General features: G+C 37.7%; 1 protein-coding gene across 1 annotated transcript in view; it reads left to right on the plus strand.

Annotated features, from left to right (window-relative positions):
• The window catches only part of TOPAZ1 (testis and ovary specific PAZ domain containing 1), a gene marked incomplete at its 5' end in the record, with an annotated part of 36,803 nt that extends 21,803 nt beyond the window's left edge, over window positions 1-15,000 (plus strand). The window contains 12 exons of the mRNA XM_009071524.1: window positions 1,108-1,171; window positions 2,309-2,460; window positions 2,676-2,768; window positions 3,044-3,159; window positions 4,589-4,655; window positions 5,701-5,875; window positions 6,885-6,985; window positions 10,186-10,351; window positions 11,169-11,333; window positions 12,377-12,580; window positions 13,300-13,483; window positions 14,802-15,000. Of these exons, the coding sequence (XP_009069772.1) occupies window positions 1,108-1,171; window positions 2,309-2,460; window positions 2,676-2,768; window positions 3,044-3,159; window positions 4,589-4,655; window positions 5,701-5,875; window positions 6,885-6,985; window positions 10,186-10,351; window positions 11,169-11,333; window positions 12,377-12,580; window positions 13,300-13,483; window positions 14,802-15,000 (1,686 nt within the window). The remainder of the gene's footprint in view (window positions 1-1,107; window positions 1,172-2,308; window positions 2,461-2,675; window positions 2,769-3,043; window positions 3,160-4,588; window positions 4,656-5,700; window positions 5,876-6,884; window positions 6,986-10,185; window positions 10,352-11,168; window positions 11,334-12,376; window positions 12,581-13,299; window positions 13,484-14,801) is intronic.
• Between the last annotated feature and the right edge of the window lie 5,798 nt (window positions 15,001-20,798).

Genomic DNA, 20,798 nt, shown 5'->3' on the forward strand with positions numbered 1-20,798 from the left:
TATAGTTCAACCACATTATTATACTGTTTCAAAATAAAAGCAGTAAGCTATGAAAATAAGCTTTATTTATATTCAGCATATTTAGATGTACAGTTTTTGCATTCTTTGGCTTGATGATCTGAACAGGTTAATGTTTTTTTAAAAAAAGAAAGATGTCATGGCCACAAGCCAGTATCTTATGCTCTGATCATAATTCATTTGTTGTATAGCAAACTCTGTGAATGGATCCTGTGTAATTTTGGACTTGGATGTAAAAATAAACCTGACTCAATTCTGTAATAACATGACTACTAATTTAGGGCATTTTCTGTCTCTTGATTTTTTCATTGTTTCACAAAAAGTATTAAATATGACCCGTTTACATTGTTGTGCAGAAAGACTCTAAATATTCCAGAAGTGACAAAGGGTGGGTGGGTTTTTCCCTAACTTGGAATTCTAAGATGAAATCTCAGTAGTCTTTATTTCTTGATCTGCAGAGATGGAGCAAAATGTCTAAGTATCAGAAAACTGACAGCTTAAGATTTCAAGTGTGTTCCAATACAAGTGGGTCTGGGGTGGAATGGTTCATAAAATCAAGTTAGTTCTGAGCTTTTTCATCTGTGTCCTTATCAGTGATTCTTTGTCATGATCAAATGGTCAAAATAACCATTTCTAAGTTATTTTTTGATTTCTTGGTACATTCATGTAATTTTTGTTTATCATGTTCCACGTTCACCTTTTTGTTTCCATTTCTTTTTTTGTTTACAGCCTGCCACATTTATACTAATTCTGAGGCAACTGCATTTTCACAGTCTTCTTTTTTTTTTTCCTGTTTGCTATGAGTACATACACACACATGCACAAAGCTGTGGTTGCAGCACACAGCTGTGGTTGCAGCAGCTCCTTTCCCAAACATTTCATCTAGGTTATTTTCCTGTGTGATTTGCTGACCTTTTGACCAAATCTGTGCCTACAGATCCAGTTACCTTCTTATACCATTTGTCAGTATGTATGATTTAAGTAGAAGCAGTGTAAAGCTCATTGCATACTAGAAACTTGTTTGTGGGTAGTTCTTTTGTTTGGCATAAACTGAGGCAACATTTTACTATAGTCTATTTTTTTTCCTAGATTTGCATGGCAATACTTAGGACATACATTGACATCAAAGAATCAGGCCTCCTAAAACGTGCAGGTATGATACAGTAGTAGCTTTTACTGTACCTTTGATACTTAGCTTATTTAAAGCAAATTAAATAGACTGTTAGGAGAGAAATGGGTACCACCTCAACAGTAAATAAGTTGTTCTTATTTCAAATGAATACATTCAACCCTGTGTTTTCATGTTTGAATTTCCCAGTGAGGCTTAGATGCACAGTTATCTCAGGAGGTTGTTAGTAATCTTATTCCTGCAAAAAATGAACCTAGCCTACTGTAACTAGACTTGAGAAATACATGACTGGGGCTGAGGGAGGTTTAACAGAACCCAGATATTGTTAAGATGCTTTTGAACACCCTGGCCAGAAATCACAAACTCAAAAACTTTAGAATGAAGCTCTTGAAATGAAGTGTTGCTACAGCACCCAGACAGCTTTAGTTTACTTACGCACTACCACATATGCAGACAATTTTGATTACCACGTTTTAGGCTCTGCATGTGATTCAGATCCATCTGAGCTTTTGAATTCAGTCAGAAAGGGCTTCTTTTGTTTTGTGGTTTGGTTTGTATTTTTTACTCTGGACAGTTATTCCTTTTGTAGCTGTCCTGAGCAGTCGTAAGCTTTTGAAAGCCTCTTAGAGTGTAGCAGAATGTGCACAGGGGATTCAGTTGCACCCTGTGCTGTTATGTTCCTCTGCTGGAATCCTGAGCATTTTCATGAGGGTGACACTGTACCAGCAGGCTGCAGTACCTGTCTATTGAGGCTAGCACTGGAACAAGTTATAAGAACATCCACCATAACACTGCACTTCACTTCCCAGAGCTTCATGTCTGAAAAAGCCTTTGTTACCTTGGTATATGTACCAAATCTAACCTGGTTTGGGGCATTTTTTCTTGTGCTGCACCAAATCAGCTAAACTGTCTGGAAATCTACTGGGCTTATGGTATTCAGCAAAATGACATGAGGTGTGTCAAAGTAATCAGTCTGGGTATAGTAAGGTTATCACTGGGTTCAAACTGGATCCTTTTGTCCATTTTTCTCCATATCCCTGTCCCCATAATGCCTTGAATAATTAAAGGTTGTTCACTGCATTTAAAATATAAGGAAATAATTTGTTTTTATAGTTAACATCAGTTACTCCACAGTGAAATTAATTTAATTGCTTTTTTCAGTCCAAATATTTGTGCAGTATTACAGAGGAGTTATTCCTGGTGTGGATTTTGCTTCTCAAGTGCTGAATGATCTTCTTGTCTCTTTGCTCAAGAACTGTTTGTTGCAGGAAGTATTTCAGATATTGAATGTAACTGTACAAATCAAGACAGTGGTAGGTGACCTTGTAATATTTTTTTAAATCTTAGTTCCATAGTTACTTAGGTTTTTTGAGTACTGTGCATTTGTAGTAATAAGCTTGTTTTTACTCTGGTCCTCAAATCTTGGAGAGGAGAAATTCAAAAGCTTCTGTTATAAAATCTCTAAGCTTTCTAATTGAACAGAGCTGCAAAACTGACTGTGCTTTTTGGTTTTTTCTGTCTGGATCAGCCAGCTGTAGATGTTCTTCTGAAAGTTTTTGAGCATGTGGCTTCTTTGAATATAAGAGATGCTGTGCCTACATTAATCAGTACTTTTTGTAAGGTATGTGTGTTTGTGCTGCTGCTGCTTGTTGGAATTTCTGAAATATCTTGCCTGTTTTAAAATTCAGACATATCATTTTAAAAAATACTGAAGTAACATTCAAAGTTATATTGTGACTCACTGAAGTTGTGGTGCAGTTTTCATTTATCCTTTTTTTTTTTGGCTGAGATTCACTGTGACATGTTTTTCCCAATGTTGTTTGCCACTTCTGAAAATACATTAAGTGATCACAACTTTTTGTATGATTACTTTTCTTACCTTGTTTGATATTGCAGCTCATTGATGCTGGTATGTTCCCTGAGTTAGAGCATTTTGACTGTATTATCAAGTTACTTAACCAGTTGCAAGTTTCCAGTTGGGAAATAAGTACTGTTTTGAACATAAAATCCAGGTATGTCTTTAAGGAGCTATTTCATGATTATATCTGTCTAGTTCCTTCTTCAGAGTCTATTTTTATAAATTTATGTAAAATCTTTAAAAGATGTTTTGGATGAAAATACTCTTGTATCATGCCTAATTGTATTTTAGAGTGCTGTCAATCTACTGTGCTTCAAAGATTAAGTCAAAACTTAGATTCTGACTGCAGTTATGGTTAGCTAGTGTTTTCCATATCGATCATTGTTGTACAGTCTGCTCCCAGCTGTGCTGCAAGTTTATGTAACTAGTCAAATCAGCAACATCATGGTTTAATAAATCATTGAGGTCCACGTAAGGAAACACTAATTCTGCAATAAATATCCCTTCTAGGCAGTAAGAGGATTAGTTATAATCTGAAGTAGTTTTCTAGTTTTCTTTACAGTGTGACTACATAAGCACTTGTGCCAACACAACTAGAGAGGAGGGTCATTTTTCAAGTACTGCTGGATCATGCTGGGCAAAATGTCAAATCTGTTCCAAAACTGTTGATACCTCCCCATCACTTAAACAAGATTGTGATCCTTTTTCCTGTTTTTATCATCTGCATCATACACACACACAAAAGTTGAGAAACTAAATCTGCAATTTATAAACATACCTTTGGTTCTTAGAGGAAACTAAATATGCAGCATCTGAAAACAAACCACCACTGTTTCTGCTGAATGCACTGTAGAAATTATGTGCTGCTTTTGCATACTTTTCCCGTAACATACTTTCAGCCATGGATCTTAGTGTTTGAGCAGTGCAACGTATCACACTGGTAAGGTGCTGGTAAAACACAACTGGTAATGTTGGAGGTAATTCTTACCACTTTTTATATCAGGAATCTGACAAAGAAATGTCCTCTTCCAGGTTGCCTCAGTATGTGAGTGTGTTCAGTTGACGGTGAGAAATTGCCTATATCTATTGAAGACTGAGCAGCTGTGCTACTTCAGTTGCATGTGTTAGCTTATGCATGTGTAGGTCATGTGTCTCTGCATGGCAGCATCACACTGGGTAGATGTATCCATTGTTTCAGTGGTGGCATCAGAAAGAAGTGTTGTGCTCCTAGGTGACTAGCACTTGTCATTTTATGTCAGAAATACATACAGTACAGTTCTGCCTTTACTTAATAGATTGCAAGTCTTATTCCTACCTTTTCAGTTCCATTTCTACTGAGACAAGGGAATATAGTCTGTGAAGATAGCTCTGCTCAGTTATTTGGTTAGTAATGTACTGACTTCCCTTGGCAAGATTATAAATGAGTGTTTTTAGTGTACAGGTTACATAATGTGAAGTAAATAGGATCCAAGATCACATCAGTTTATTGTTCATAATTGATAATTTGTTGTTCACCTGCTGCTAATGCATAATTTAGTTCAATAGGATGTGTTAAAATTATTAACATTTTTTTATTATGGAAGATTTAAGGAGAGACATTTTGAGACAAAGTGGCTTTTTGACTTCAACTTGGCAGTGGCTGAAATTCAGGTACAGTATGTGCATTCTTCAGACCTGTTGGAATACTTACACCATGACTTCTTTTAAACCTACAAGAAATAGCAATTTCTACCTCATTTTAAATTAGTGGGCTTCGTTATTAAATATATCGAGCTTATGATAAATACTTGTATGCAAAGCCATCTTTGGGAGGGCTTAACACGCAAGGGAAAACTGTCTTTGGCTTTTCTGGAATGTCAGGATTTCAATTTACATACTTGTAGTTTTTATCTTGGTTTTGCATTTAATTCAAAGATTTTATAACTTTAAGCAATTATTTCCTGTGCCTTAACATTGGTTGTGGTACATCATTCCTCACCAAAAATTTATGTAATATGTTATTTAGCAGACAGAGTTCATATCTGGTATAAAAGCACTCAATTGTAAAGGGCTGAAACTGGCAACATTAAGCAAGAATAGGAAGATACTGTAAAACATTCTTTAAATTGGACATTTGTGTCTTTCGTATTCACGGTCAGATTACTTATTATGCACAATTATAATATAGTTTGCATATTGTCCTATATACTGCACAGGTCCAGAGACTGAAATACAAGAAGGGGAGAATCAGGACTGATTTTTTTACTCCCTTAACACCAGGTGACCTGGCAAGCAAAAGTCTAAGTCATATATAAAATAGCCATAAATTTGGCATGGATTGTGCAAAAAAAAAAAAAAAAGAACTACCATAAATTTGGCATGCATTGTGCAAAAAAAAAAAAAAAAAGTACTAAAATTCTGGATGAATGCCAGTTCTTGAATTGGATGATTAAGTTATGAGCTTCCCCAACTGGGGTCATGGCATGGAAAAAGGAATTTAATTTGTTGAGGTACAGAAGTAATCAGTAGTCCATGCAAGTTAGGCAACATGTAGCTCTGCCATATTGAACATGGAGGTTCTTGGCAGTAACATTTCATCTGCAGCTCTTTTCTGCTTTAAGTCTATCCCAGGTGTATTCCTCAAATTTCAGTGTATTTTCTGTGTGGGTGTTCTGGAAGCAGATTTGCTTATATTTATCCCTTGCCTTCTTCATAGCATTGTAAGGAAAAAAGTGATTGGGCCAAGCTGGGAGCTTTGTATCTTCGTGCAAGAACTGGATGTGAGCGGTTTGATGATATGCAGAAATTGCTTTTATCTATTGCTGAAATACTAGCCAAAGATGCTGAGACACAGAGACCAGGAGTTCCTTTTTGTGACTTTGCTGATGCAGGTAAATTAAGATGCAAGAAATCCTTTTCTTTATTCTTTGTAGAATTTTTAAAAGAGATAAAAAACTAATTCATACAGTTTTCTGACTATTACTTAGTTTTGTGTTACAATATTGAGAATTTCCTGAGGTGCAAATACAATCATCTGTAATGTTCAATAGAAGACATTTTCTAGTAGAAGTAAAATCCACAGTGCTTGCACTTAAAATCACAGAATATTCTGAAAGAAGAGCAGCTGAGATTTGTGAAATCAAGAAGATAAACCAAAATTCCTGATCTTTTAATAACAGTGTTCTATACTCAGGATAAAGGCAAATGTCATTGTCATGTGAAGTGTCACACTATTAATAGCATAAATAAACTTTAGAGCTGTAAATATATATGTATAGTTGTGTGTTTCAAAACACGGTGAACAAGGTTACATAATGTATATTGTGTCTTATTTTCAGTCTGTAATTTGGATTTTTAGAATTATTTTATTCTCTAAAGAAGGGCTGAGTCTGCTTTAATAGTGCTAGCAGGTTTTTTTTCCCCTTTCCTCCTTATGCCTGTTCATTTGCATATCTGTATTATTCTTCCTAATAAATTTGCAGATTACTGAGGCTCAGTAAACTGTCAGTGGGATATTAAAGCATTTTATAATGAATGACTCAGATTTTTTCAACCTGTATTACCGACTAAAACATGCTGAATATTTATTTCAGACATGTGACATGACCTTTCTGACCACAGAATTCGTATTATAGAACATATGTCACAGCTTCCAGTTGTGACGCAGAGAGAAGATTTTGATGGAATTGGAACTTTGTCTTCCCTCAAGCAGTGGTCTCCAAACTGATATAGGCACTTCCATCACTAAAACATTTTTGAGCCCTCACCCCCAATTTATTTATTTTAAAATTGCATACATGTGCTAGTGCACTAATATATTAAATACATTATAAACATATGCAAAAATATAAATTATGAATATGAGACAAATATTAAATAAACAATGCTTTTTCTTTCCAGTAATAAAATATTCTCAAAATAAAGAAGCAGACAGACTTTTCCTTGGAAGGACTGGGATAAGCGTCATGTATTCCTATCACAAAGTACTGCAGTGGATAAAGGTATACTGGATTATAGGAGCCTGTGTGAAAGAAAAAGAATTAGTAATTTCTTTTCTAGATGTTAAACTGTGTTTCTCAAGTTGAGTAGCTAGATATGCCACCTCCCTCCCCACCATCTTAGTGCTGCTTGATTGTCCAGCTGCATCAAAGCATTTTATTGTGCCTTTCTGTGCAGTCTTCCGTGGAGCCTATCATAACTTTGTCTTGCAACCTAGAAACTTGATTGTTCAGGCTCAGCTTTTGCTTTTTCTGAGCTGAGGTTGAATCTGAATTAGGAGACAGGTCTTCCTGAGATTCTGGGGTCAAATGCTGATGGGATTGTTTCCCAGGAATGTCACTTCTTTGTCTGGCAATGATGCTGCATTCTGAGACCTCCCATCTCAAGTAATATTTAGAGAAGTTTGGGCAGTTTCCTGCACTGGTGCTTCTACACCTGATCTCCAACAGCCAGAAAGACAGGAAAGCAACATAGTAAGGCTGCTGGTGCTGTGCTTGGTGAACTGCTTATTCCCCAGAACATCACTGGAAGTGCATTTCTTCCATTGAATTCAAGGTCCTGAGTTCTATGAATCTTGGAAAACTTGGACATTACAAGAAATACCCTTTACAATCCTTTCTTGCTGTCAGGTATTACAGGGGGCCAGGGCTAAGAGACTAGGCTTCTCACTTTGTTTTACACTCCTTAGGCCACATGCGGTATTGGTCATAATTCCACTGCAGGAAGACCTATTTCAATATTGGAGTCATCTTTTTCTTCCTGGAGGGAAGCAATGTATACCAAACTAGATCTCCTGTACAGTGCAACTTGACCAGTGACAGCATAAGAAATTATAGAAACCACCAGTGATTTTGGAGTGTGTTTTGGTTGGTAATCATATGCTGAACTTGGCCCTGATCCTTTCCACTAATAATTATGATGTTCTGGGGTGTTCCTCATCCCATACAAGATGATATTTAGCATGAGTTTTTATCGACAAAAGCAAACACTCTCGTTGTCCTCTTTTGTCTCTTGGGGTTTTGGGTTGTGGTTTTTTTGTGAATTATCATCAAGGAACCCTTTCTGATTCACATCAAGGAATTAAATTGTCTTTAGTACTATTGTCTCAAGGGGATGACCTTCAGGAACACTATTACGTAAAACCTGTATGCTGCTCAGTCTGTTTCCAGGGTGAAGCCAAGTCCAAGGAGCTGTTTGATAGAGGTGCTCAGTCTAGAGGCAGTACACCCATTCTGATGAATCATTAATTTTGCAGCATCAGCTTGTTGAGTGATCTTCAGCAGGTCTCTGCAAGCTGCAGCACAGTGTGATAAAGAGAAGGTCTTTGCATTAGCACTTTCCTAATACCGCACTAGAACATTTTTAGACATTTTTGTTCCACAAAACTCTGCAGTTAGAATGGGTAAGATACTCCTGACCACAGATGAGGTAGTCTAAATTTTGGCATTCAGGGGTGGCAGTGCTCACATGCTCATTGAAGAGTTTAGTTTGGCTTGGGTTTTGACTGTCTTCAGCATATAGTGTTTGTATGCCTTCATACGTTTTAGCCGTTTCCCAGATCCATCTGAAGGGCGATCCTGATATTTGGATTGCACAACCCCTGATATTCCAAGGAGATTCATCTTCATGTCCTAATTTCAGAGGTGCAAGATGTCAAAAGCACATGTAGTGTTTTTCTTGTGTAACAGGAGTTAGTAAAAGTAGATGCTTCTTACGATACTGTGATTTCTCTTATGTCTAGAGCAAAAGATCTTTGTTTCTTTGAAAATGTTGTGTTAGGTACCAAACCCACCTCTCACCACACAGCTGACCAAGCTCCTCTAATAGCCCTGTAGGAAAGCTCTGTTGTCCATATGGGAGTGTGAATGAGGCTGTGCTGTGAATGATTTTTATCAGAACTGACAGATCAAAAATTGGTCTCCATTTCATACATGAACTAGAACTGTCATTCCTACCACACTCCAACCAGTTTCACTCCATTGTATGTATCGGATAAATCCCTAATCTTGTGGTTAAGGCTAGTTATCTACTTGCTACCATGTCTTTTTTTTCTCCAAAAAGTGGTCCATAAAGTAAGATAGTGATAGATTTGTTAACTGCAGTGATGTTAGTATTTTTTTATGGGTTATGCTGAGATAAAGGATTGCAGATACTTGTAGGCATTCAAAAGGCTCCAGTTTGGGCATTAATGAGTCCACAGTCTGTATGAGCAAATGCATAAAGCATTTTCAAGAAGTGAGCTTCTTAAAAAGTAAGCTTCATTTCTGTCAGCTTCTCTGTTCTCTTAGACCTCCCTTTCCCTCTACCCCCATGACCCTTGTTCCACCACCACAATGCATGTACACACAGGATCACGATTTTTAATAAGCCGTCTCCTCATCGGTGCACCCATTAAACAAGAGCAGAAACATGTCTGGTTTGTACTTTTGTCCCAACAAGGTGCAGCTAGACAGGACAAGTCCTGAATTCTTGACTTGCTGGGAACATTATTTTGATATCCCACCTTGACTCATCCATCATCTTTTTTAGAATTATCTTTGAGACTACTACCTTTCTGCCATTTTTGACTGAAATGACAACAAAAGTTGTGAAGATGAAGCTTCTGTAGAAAACCAATCAAAATACCAACCTGGAATCTGATGATAAAGTTGTTTGTTATACTGTTGGCCAGATAGGCCCAGCTTTTTCCAGTTTATTGTCCTGCTGCATACAGGACACTAATACATCAGTATTTTCCTTGGCTTATGCTGGAGCAATTATTTCAGTTTACCAGCTATGTCTGTGCTGCAAAATGAAAACTTGCTGTTCTTTTTAGAATTTTGTAGATTGTGTAGTGCTGAATAGAATCAAAAACAAAGGTATTAATAAGCTAAAATAAGCAAATGCAAAATAATTACAAAGTATATTAGGAACACTGTATATGAACATTATCTAATAGAAATAATGTTATGGGGAGTACTGTGCTGGGAACTCCTCAGCAATGGGTTGGTGGAGGGTTTTGTCTACACAGTAAAAAACCCCTTACTCTTCATTAGAAAATTTACTATACTTCTCCCTCAACTCACAGTTTCGAGAGCTAAACTGTTGCCTATAAATGTGTATTGTAAACTAAATCTGCTGTATTTTGTATAAATATATTCTGTGTTCACTGGTATCATTGCTTCTCTGACCTTTCCCCTTCCCATTCTCCCTCTCCCACTAGGGAAGGAAAGTTTTGAATAAATTGAATGAGCTACAGATACGTTTCACACTCTTGAAAGGACTTGTAGGTGCAGGGAAGTTAGCATCAAGATGTCAGATTGTTAATAAAGCTGCAGAAATCTTGCTTAATGCTGGAAGCTTGCATGAAGCGACGTGGGTGTTGAGAGGTAAGCATGTCTTACAGTTTTGACTTAGGTTTGAACAGTTCCCTTTCATGACAGATTTCAGAGAAGAGTTACAAGCTGGTCTGTGTTATTAAATCAAGTTTATACTAGGACCACAGAAGCAAAAGTAATCTACCTTACATGTTAGTATTATTCTTGATATGTATAAGAAATATTATGACTAATATTAATTTTTTTCAGGAAAGTTTTCACAGTAGTCTGCTACAACGCCATTCTGCTCAAAAGCCTGATGTAATGAGGGAGCAGTGCAGCTTGGAAAACAACCCTCCCCCATTTCGATTTCCTTTGAGTCGGGACATTCAGTGTCAAAAAAATTTCAGGCTTGGGTCAATGCAGCGTTTCTTTACACCTCACAGTCTCCCCATGTAATAGAATTGCCTTAGAACAGTACCATAGTCCTGCAATTAAATAACATGTTCTTTCTGGCTTTATGGAATTCTGATCTGATGAAAAGTGGAAACTTGGAAGCATAAAGAATAGAATGTGTTCTGTAAAGTAATACTGAGGATCTAAAATTTGGTATTTAATTTCATAGAGGTACATACACTTCTAGCAATAGACATTTATATGTCATTAACAGTCCATTTTGCTACCATGATATTTAATAAAAGGAGTTCAGAGAATCCACCTGAGGAGTATTGGTCATAAGGAATGAATTACTAATAATCAGGATTACGCTTTTGGTGCAGTACGAGTCTTGTGTCGTACCTCAGTTCACAGTATATTCTCAATGGCCATAAGTCTCAGCATCCAGCAGTTTCAGTTCGTAGAAGTAACACTGCACTGTTGTTTGCCACAGAGTCAGAGTGGACCACAAATTCACCATTGTGGCCCTGTGATAAAATGGACATCATCAATCGACATAATCTGTTATGTACCCTAGTGCACAAGTACTTGAGGAAGAGTTTGTACAGGCAGGCGTTTGAAGTTCTGCAGAACCTACCAGGTTTTCAAATGCATTCTGGTAAGTAAAGAAAAAGGTACTGTGTTAAGAGCTAAAAATGGAACAGATGATTCTGTACTGTTCATTTGTGTTTTCCAGCTAAAATTTATTGAAGAAGCAAGATGGTTTTAGACAACGAGTAGATTTTTTCCCAACGACTGTAGTGTCACTTAAAATATGTATTGTACCCTGTGGCTCTTGCTGCACACACGTGCCTGTGTGTGTACACATGCCCAGTTTTTACTTCTGTTCTCCTTTTGCAATTGGCTCAGTTACACAGGGTAACAGGAAAGACTCATTAAATTTTTAAAGATCATACACAGTCTATACAATGAGATAAAATAGGGGTATCATTGGCATGATTCATTTTATGTTAATTGCAGATAAATGCATTGGGGACTTCTTTCTGTAACTGAGCTAACCTAGGCATCTTTTACATACCATGTTAAGAACCAAGCGCTCTTTTGGGCTCAATTTATCTGACAAATTTTGGATGCCTACTGCAAGATGAGATGCATAGTTACTTAGGCTCCATTGAGGAAACCTCAGCTGATTCCTGTGTGTGGGTCTCGGTCTATTGCCAGTGTGTGCTTTTAGGTCTGTTAGGAGAGATTAGTTGGAAGACTAATCTACTTAGAGAATACTGAAAGGCTCTAGTTCTTTGAGGTATGAGGTGAATACAAGGCTGCTCAGTCGTGTCAAGAAGGGAACGGTTCAGAGTAAGAGTAGAAGCAGAACTGGAAGCACCAAGGTGATTTTTATTGGTGGAAATTTTAAGTCTGAGAGGTCAGGTGAAGAGTGTATTTATAGGCTTGGGAAAGTGAATATATTTTTTTCCGATCCTGTTGAATTTCATAGCAAATTGTTATTCAGACTTTAACACTTCTCTTCTACAATGTGAATGAACTACTCTAGGAAAGTACTTCTGATGAACAAAGTATTGATGTTATCCATTTTGCTGATAGAAGCAAGAATCCTGATTTAAGTACTGATTGAGAAATGATTCTTCACTTAGATTTGCATTTGATTGAATTCAGTAGTTAACATTCTTCATTTCATTTCAGATGCTGTAGATGTTTCTCAGTACAGCTGCCTTTTTAATGAGCTGATAAATGCCTGTTTTGGGAACAAGAACCTTGGAGTCTCGTCTTCTGCAGTAGACTTCATGCTTTCAAAAAACATTGCTATTAAGTTTCCTTTACTTAGAAGATTAATCACAGCTTTGGGAAGAAGTTCTTTGTGGTCTAAAGCTAGGACCTATTACAAAAGTAAGTTGCTTCTTAAACAATATACTCCCCTCATGTTGTTTGGAAAATATGCTTATAACAGCTCAGTGTTAGGGAGAAATGGGTAAGAAAAAAATCTGTACTTTCTGTGTCAGTATCAGGAGTTAATTGGGGAATAGTGACAGTTGAAAATAAGAACTGGTGTATACAACCTGGCATGAAATAAATGTAATTCTGATAAAATTAATTTTTTACATTCAGTTTCAGAGTTTCAGAAATGTGCACCCTGAAGTGGTTGAAAAGTGCATCATCTTCACTTTTTAATCTAGGCGAATTAGATTTCCTTATACTTCTTTTTAGAGATGTGATGGTAAAATTATTAACATTTAAGATTTGAGAAGTTTGGCTAAGAAGTTTATCCTAACTATAAGAACATTCCTTTCAACTAAGAGCTAATAGTCTGTAATTGTTTTCAACTCCCCATTTCTGAGCTAAGATAATACTGGGTGTGCCAGTCTGCTAGGGTACACCAAGAGCTGTCTCTCTGTAGTGTGACATTCTTTACTGATTTGATTCTGTTACTAAAAAAACAACATCTTACAGCAGTGAATTTTAGGTGTGAACACTATTTGCTATGCTCTCAAATCAGGCCATTTCATAGGTGAAATAGTAAAATCCAATGAGAGTTTGGGGTTTGGTTTTTTTTTTCTTATTCACACATTGGTAATCCTAATTCCTCATGTTTCTGCATTTACTCTCAGGTGCTTTGTCACTGGGTTGCTACCCACAGCTGCAGGGAAATTTACATCACAAGCTTTTGAATATTCCATCTTACCTGTCTGAAGTTGAGATGCTGTTGGCCATTGAAATTTTTCTTGTTTCAAATGCCAGTGATATTCTAAGTTCAATGACTACTAGTCAGACTCTTCAAATAATACTGAAAAGGTTTGTTGTCAGATATTTACCATTTTGATTGTACTTATCCATGTCGTCATGTAAATTAACAAGAGAGCTTACTTTCCAGTATCTGGGAAAGAGAATGCTTGGCTTTTAACTTGATTTTATCATTGCTTTTGAACTGGTTATAGAACAGTACATCTTGGGGGGGCGGGGGGTGTTTATCATTGTCATTTCTACATGTGTGTAGCAGGAAAGTAATTGTTCCAGAGTGATACTGGCCTGTGTTCCCCAACTGAAAGTGTCTACCACACTAAGAATCTACTGTATTTTCAAACACAGGATGACTTGATACCTTGCTATATAGATTGTTGTGTTGTGGTTAAGCAGTGGAGTAGAAGGGCGCAGTCAAAATATTACTGCTTTCTAAAACCAGCTCTAATGTGCCTTGGCTGATTTATTTTGGAGAGTGCATGGAGCCATTTTACTTAATTCTCTTCATGAAGGATGTCTCAGTATTAAATTTGTTAGGGGTTTTTTTCCCCCTTTTCTGAGAGTCTCAATGCCTTCAGACTAAAAATGTGTTTTGTTGCTTTTTCCCTTTTGTCCATAAACCACCGGCCATTGTCACTAGATTATAGGTGCCATTTATTTCAAGGCCCCATTTTCTCTGAGTTTGAGTGGCTCAGCATCAAAATCTGAAACTGCACAGAAAAACTACATTTGTTAAGAAGTATGAACACAGGCATCTCAAACCTGAGTACTCTGTTCTCCTTCTCCTCTATCCTTCCCATGGAATACATCTCTTAATTTTGTTACTTTGGTAAATGAGAACTTTATCTCTTGTTTTCATGTGTATGTTATTGTACCTCTGCTTGTTTTTCTTTAAAAATACATTCTGCTTGTGCAAAAAAACTGTAGGCATGTCACTTCGGCACAGCCTTGTTCCAAAAGTGATTACATGCCAAAAAGGAGTAATCCTTTTGGATTCAAGCATGTGCATGAATTCTTGTTATATCCAGTTCATTCAGTGGTTTGCACTCCCTTTACTGAATTTTCCAGCCCAGAGACAAACATTTTTTCATGAAATGTGCTGTGAATATCACAGAGCCACTTTGCACTGCCATTAAAGCTTATTACTTTTCATTACTGTAATATATGTTAAAAATATACTTTTTCTAACTTTTTAATTTTCAGAATAATAGCCTAAAATCTCTCTAGAAATTAACATAATATATTATCAGTTAAGTAAATACAAGGAATTATTTTAATGTTCCTGTAATCTCGCTGCCTGTATAAAGTGTCAGGCAAGTGACCCAGGGCCTGAGTGGTACCTAATTCTGTATTTGTGAAAATTCCCTTACAGATGTGAAGACCAGACACACTATCAAGTGGCAGTGCAGAGACTGATCCTAGCAGCTCGTCTGTCTGATCCAAAGCTTTTTCTTAAGCACCTGACCATGAATATCAATATGGAAGAAGTTTACAGCTTGGAGCTTTTTTCTGCTCTAAAATGGCTTCAGGAGAATATGAAATGGGCTGAGAAGGTCTGGCTGTTTCAGTAGTCATTAATTAGTTAAGACTTTTGAGTTTTTTAATGTTATAGCAATCATTGCTGAAAATAACACAGATTAATAAAGGCAGTTCCCACTGAGTTTGGACAGTGCCTTACTGATTTACAGCAAAGTTTCAAACTCAAGTTGTTTTTTTAAATGCTTATATTGATGATAATGCAGATAGCACAGAGAGAGTAATTTTTTCCCTAACTGTATAGACTGTCACACTGACTTACATACTTGTTTTATAAAGGCATCATTAGATGATGAGGAAGCTGTTGTCTCAGAACCTACATTCTCCTTTTTTACAGAGAAGCTAGCACTAGCTTGTTTTTCCCAGCAAGAGATAAGTGTACTATAAGTCTAGATGTAAGTGTGGATAAGTGCATTGTCTGAGTGTATCTGCTGTTCTTCAGTGAGACATCTCCCACCTTGCTTCATAGTCTGTACAAGTAATACGTGTTTCCTTTTGTCTTCCTCACAGTAACTTGTGAGGATATTGTCCCATTTGTGTGCACCTTAGATCTTAATTTCCTTATTGCAATAAAAAGCACTAGGAATAAAATAGCTTCAGAATCCCTTGAGACATGCCTGACTTACTATACCTTTCTTCACAGAACTGAGAGAGTCTGCACACATTGCTCACAGCTGAAGGTTTAGTTTGTGCCTTCATAATATAATACCTTGTGTATGGCTTCACATTTGTATGTACAGATACTTCCACTGAAAAGGAAAACTTACTTTCTCGATTGTGCTCTTAGAAGGAGGTGAGTTTGCCTATTTTTTAGTTTCTGCTGACTGCATGATGAGATGGAGGATTCTAGCAAGCTTGTTCTACCCTTCCTGGTTCTCCAGGATTTCTTCTTTTTTTCCACCTGAAAATCCTGAATCAGTTTCAGAGCATGAATTGCTTAAGTCCCATTTCATCTACTCATCTGCAGCCTGAGTACGAAGAGCCAAGTATTTCATATCAGAAAAACTCAGGTGGCAAATCAATGGGACCTCTGTCAATGATGATACTTGCCTGAGCTCCCAAATTCTGTAATGTTAGTTTAGATCTCCAGTACCAACCTTCACAAACATGCCAGTAATACAGCTCTCTTGGTCCTGCTCTCCATCCCTTTTAAATCTTCTCGTGCTAAACATTTCTGCTCTTTTGGTTATAGAAGTTCATGATTTTTTAAAGCTGTTCCATCATAAATGAGATCAAAATGGTGCCATAAGACTTCAAAGTTTGAAAAATCTTTCCCTTCTTTGGCAGGGAGGAAAGGTCTTTTCCCAGTTCCAGCAGTATTATTGCAGGTGTCCTTTGCCATAATGAAAGCCATAATGATCTTGGTGGTGGTGGGTTTTTTAGTTTGGAGGAGGTTGCCACTCTAGTCTTGAGCTTCATGCTTTTAATCTGATGCCATTAATCTTGGTCATCAGTTGTTAGATTCCTGATGCTCTTCAGGGCCAGGTGCTGTCCTTTTTCAATAGCACTGTTCATCCAGTCTGTCTGGGAGTTGTTACTGGAAGAGAGAGGATTGAATCTGATGACTGCATTGGATCACTACTTTCCTCCTGTGCAACCTGTACAGAAAAACACAAGGATAGAGGCTGTTGTGTTTCCGCAGGATATCATTCTTCTGTAGGGATCTTATCTGCCTTCCTTCTAAAAAATGGTAGACTCAGTACTAACAGTCAGGTGGCATTTCTTTAAAAGCCCCTTACCTCAAAATTTCCTGAAGTGCAGTTGATACTAGTTCAAGCAAACTTTGGAGTTCCATCCTTTGGTATTCACCAGGATGGCTCTGCGATTTGTAAGGCTGGTCAAATCCATCTAGCCAAATCCAGTCGCATTCTGCTGCTTTTGCTTCCCAGTAGCTGAAAGAGTGGGTAAGGAGTGATCAGGTTTCAGATGAGGGATCTAAACTGATGTTTTTGCAGCTACTCCAGCATTAGTGACGAGCAATTTTGGAAGGTTTCAACAAATTAAAACTGGTAGTGAGAAAGTAAGTAATTTTGCTAATTACTTTTTGTAAGATCCTTTGTAGCTTAATCTCCCTTGGAATTAGACAGAGGCTATCTGACCCGCAGCTAAATCCCACATTTCTGTAAGCAGTACCAGATGTGGCTAATACTGTGTTTGAGAGATGCATAAGGAGAAAATTCTCTTTGTAATCTGTATGGCTTCAAAGCTTGGGATGTTCTGGAGACAGCAGAATTTTTTCCACTATAAGCAAACTTGAATTTTCACTTAGATCATCCCCAGAAAAAAATGCCCAACATTGCTTTATTTTTCAGACAGAGGTTAATCATTGACCTTCAGGCTTAATTTGGGACTGTGTAAAATTTGTGCGATGTTTTGGCTCCATCTCCTGAGTATCGTCTTCAGCTGATAGGATGTAATCTCAGTCATGTTTTATATTAACAAGCAAAGCAAGCTCCTCACACCATTACTTGGGTGTTTTGTCAAGATACTGATTCTCCCCTATATCACCATGATAAGCCAGTAGCCAATTTAAGCAACTTTGCTGTTAAGTCCTGTATTTGATGTTTTTATACTTGCTGGGTCCATGTGAAATACACATCAAAATGACCATATTTGTATTGTATCAAAAGGCCAGAAAGGTTTCTTGAGCAACATTCTCAGTGTCTTTTTGTAACAGAAATTCCATGTGCCACACAGGACAAAACCACACTGTGAAGTGGAAACAAGCCTGGAAAGATGGAAAAGTGTTCTGGAGAGTAAACTTAAGTATAACAGAGACAGTGCAGTTTTGCAGAGCCATATACATAATAGACAACATCCATATTTTTGCTTTTTCACAGCTATAAGCTGCTGTTTCATGGCAGTCAAAAGAACATGTGTTTGAGATGGTTTTTCATACAGGAAATAAAATGTATGTTTACCTGTTTGCAAAGTGAAACAGAAAAATGTGCATATAAAAACATTACTGTCTTCTGTAGCTTGGTGTAGACAATGTTATGCTCCTTCCACATGTTGTTAGATGCATGAGAGATTCCCTGTGTGAAAACTTCTCTTCAGTTTTCACTCTTGGGAAGATTACTTTTGTTAGGTATGGACAGTTTTTTTGTAACTCAAACAGAACAATGTGGTTTGGAAGACTTACCAAAACTATTTCAAAGCATTGATAGTTTTGCAAGTTTCTTAGTCCACGTGGGGCATGGAGGTGAGAAGCTGGAAACAGAAGCTTGATAGTTTTATGTTGTTTTATGAAGAGTAGTTGGGGGGTGTCATTTCGGAGGAGTTGTTATGATGTTAATAAACTGGTTTTATTCTTTATATAAAGTATCCAAAATGTCTGTGTTGTCATTAAATTATTTAATTGTATTCAGATCCCTGTCATTAACATCCTTAGGGATGCAGGAGGACAGGCAAGTGGCAAAGTAGACATGGAGAATTTAGTATCCTGTAACTACTACAAGAATCCAGAGTATGATACACTGCACAAGAAGGTTAAGAATGTGTGAAATCAGTCAGACTATGCAGTTTTTCACCACACTATAGCACGTAACGTAACAAGTGCTTGTGAATAAATTGGGCTGAAACTCCCAGCTGTGGAGATGGCCAACTTCCAGTTTTAGCTGCAGGCTCGAGTGGAGGCTCCAGCCAGGGTTACAGGATGTGCCCAGTTCACTGAAGAATTCTAATGGATGTCAGGGAGAGCTTCACATGAGGAGAGAGGGTAAAATTAAATGTCCTTGGTATAGCAATAGAACTTTAATTACTAAAATCTCAATGCCACACCTCAGTTTAGTAAAATTTGGCCACTTCAGGAGCAGTACTAGTTGACGTTTTTTGTCTTTTCACATTCTAACAGATGCATCTTGCATTGTTTTGGGGTTGGGTTTTTTATGGCAAATCCCAGGTCTGCATTTTCAGTCTAAACTCCTTCTGCATAACTTTTCTTTTTTTCTAAAAGTACTGGAATTATGATTAGTATGAGAAATGAATGCTGACATGGTTGGCCTCAGCGTTCTGTATACTGCATGTGATGGGACTGGAGAAACCAATGCCACTTTTTGACCATGTACAGACCAAGGAACAAAACTGAAACAAAGGAGCAAGGGAGAAAATGGCTCTGTTGCCATTAGAATAGCAACTCCGTAGCAACTTAGAATTAAGCAACAAGAATGCTTAAAATTATCCTTCTGTTAGGGGACAAGAGGTTGTCAAAATACAAACTTTTTCAGGTGTTGATTTGACCTGTTAGAAAAGAACTTTCCTTTTGGGAATGTCTTGAGCCAATGGGCTGTGTCCTGGGTATAGAAAGGGCATAATACAACCAGATAAAGACACAGGACTACTCCCATTGGCACAGGAAGTGTTAAGACTTACCTAGAAGGCAGGAATAAATTCCTGTGCTTTGGAGAGTGGGGTCGAAAGTACGTACCCTGTGCAATGGAGCTAGTACCTGGCAGTGCCACTTGCTGATGACCTCTCCCAACTCCTTTATTCCTCAACAGGTTAAAAGCCATCCTAGGTGAAATGAACAGCACACATTTTGGTTGAATCAATTAAATTTATTTTTTCGTCTGCATAATTATGCAACCAATTTGCTTACATAACTGATTGGCTTCTATTGGGAAGCAAACTGTGCAATGGAGCTAGTACCTGGCAGTGCCACTTGCTGATGACCTCTCCCAACTCCTTTATTCCTCAACAGGTTAAAAGCCATCCTAGGTGAAATGAACAGCACACATTTTGGTTGAATCAATTAAATTTATTTTTTCGTCTGCATAATTATGCAACCAATTTGCTTACATAACTGATTGGCTTCTATTGGGAAGCAAAAAACATGCTACATGTTATGGAAATTATGTAAATCCCCCAAGGGCTGTGAGAGTGTTAACTTGATTTAAAGCTTCACTGAACTACAGATAGTTCCTAAACCTTGACAGTCCTCTTTTTTCACCTTTTCTGCTGGAAATGCAATAGAGTGCATGCAAATAACTCCAATCCGTAACAATCTCCCTTTGTTCTCACACTCTGTCAGCAATAGGCATTTTTGCACTGAGGTTCCATGTCCATTTGAGGTCCCGTTTTGTTAGCTGCTGTAGTGAGGTGACAAAGGGGATAAATTGAAAGAGAGGGAATTTAGACTAGATATTGGGAAGAGGCTTTTTCCTGTGAGGGTGGTAAGACAGTGGCACAGGTTGCCCAGGGAGGTTGTGGCTGTTCCAACCCTGGCGGTGTTCAAAGCCAGGTTGGCTAAAGCAGTATTTAAAACAAAGTGTATTAGAGTGTTGTGCTCTTAGACAATTAAAACAAAGCATATAGGACATGGTTGCTGGGTTAGAAATGGGGGATTTTAGGTTTTGGATAGTTAAAATCAGATGTATAGGACATGTGCTTACTGGGCTAGAAAAGGGGGAACTCTGTGCTTTAGACTACATGTTCATGGGGCAGGGACCAGCAGATGGATGGATGGAACAAGAAGATAGGATAACAAAGATGTGATCAATGTGTACACCTGGCCTAGGCAAGAGCACAGGAATAAAAGGACTAAAAGTACAGGGAGGGCAGCCAAAGTTCACAAACTGAGCTGCAAGGTGGTCACTAAAGCAGAGCCCTGGGACCACTGCTGCACTTTAGGGGTGGGATTAGGATAGTGATATCAGGGAAATGATTAATCTATATGTATTGAAATTACCGAATGAGTTACATGTATAAAAGACTGGAGTCTTTAGAGCTGGGTATGTACGCTTGGCTGAGTGACCCCAGTGCATCCAGCATCACAGTAATAATGCTGCTTCCTAACACCAAGTGGTGTTAAGAATCATAGAATCAACAGGGTTGG

Source organism: Acanthisitta chloris, unplaced genomic scaffold (genome assembly GCF_000695815.1).
Source record: "Acanthisitta chloris isolate BGI_N310 unplaced genomic scaffold, ASM69581v1 scaffold34803, whole genome shotgun sequence".
In the NCBI taxonomy this organism is placed as follows: domain Eukaryota; kingdom Metazoa; phylum Chordata; class Aves; order Passeriformes; family Acanthisittidae; genus Acanthisitta; species Acanthisitta chloris.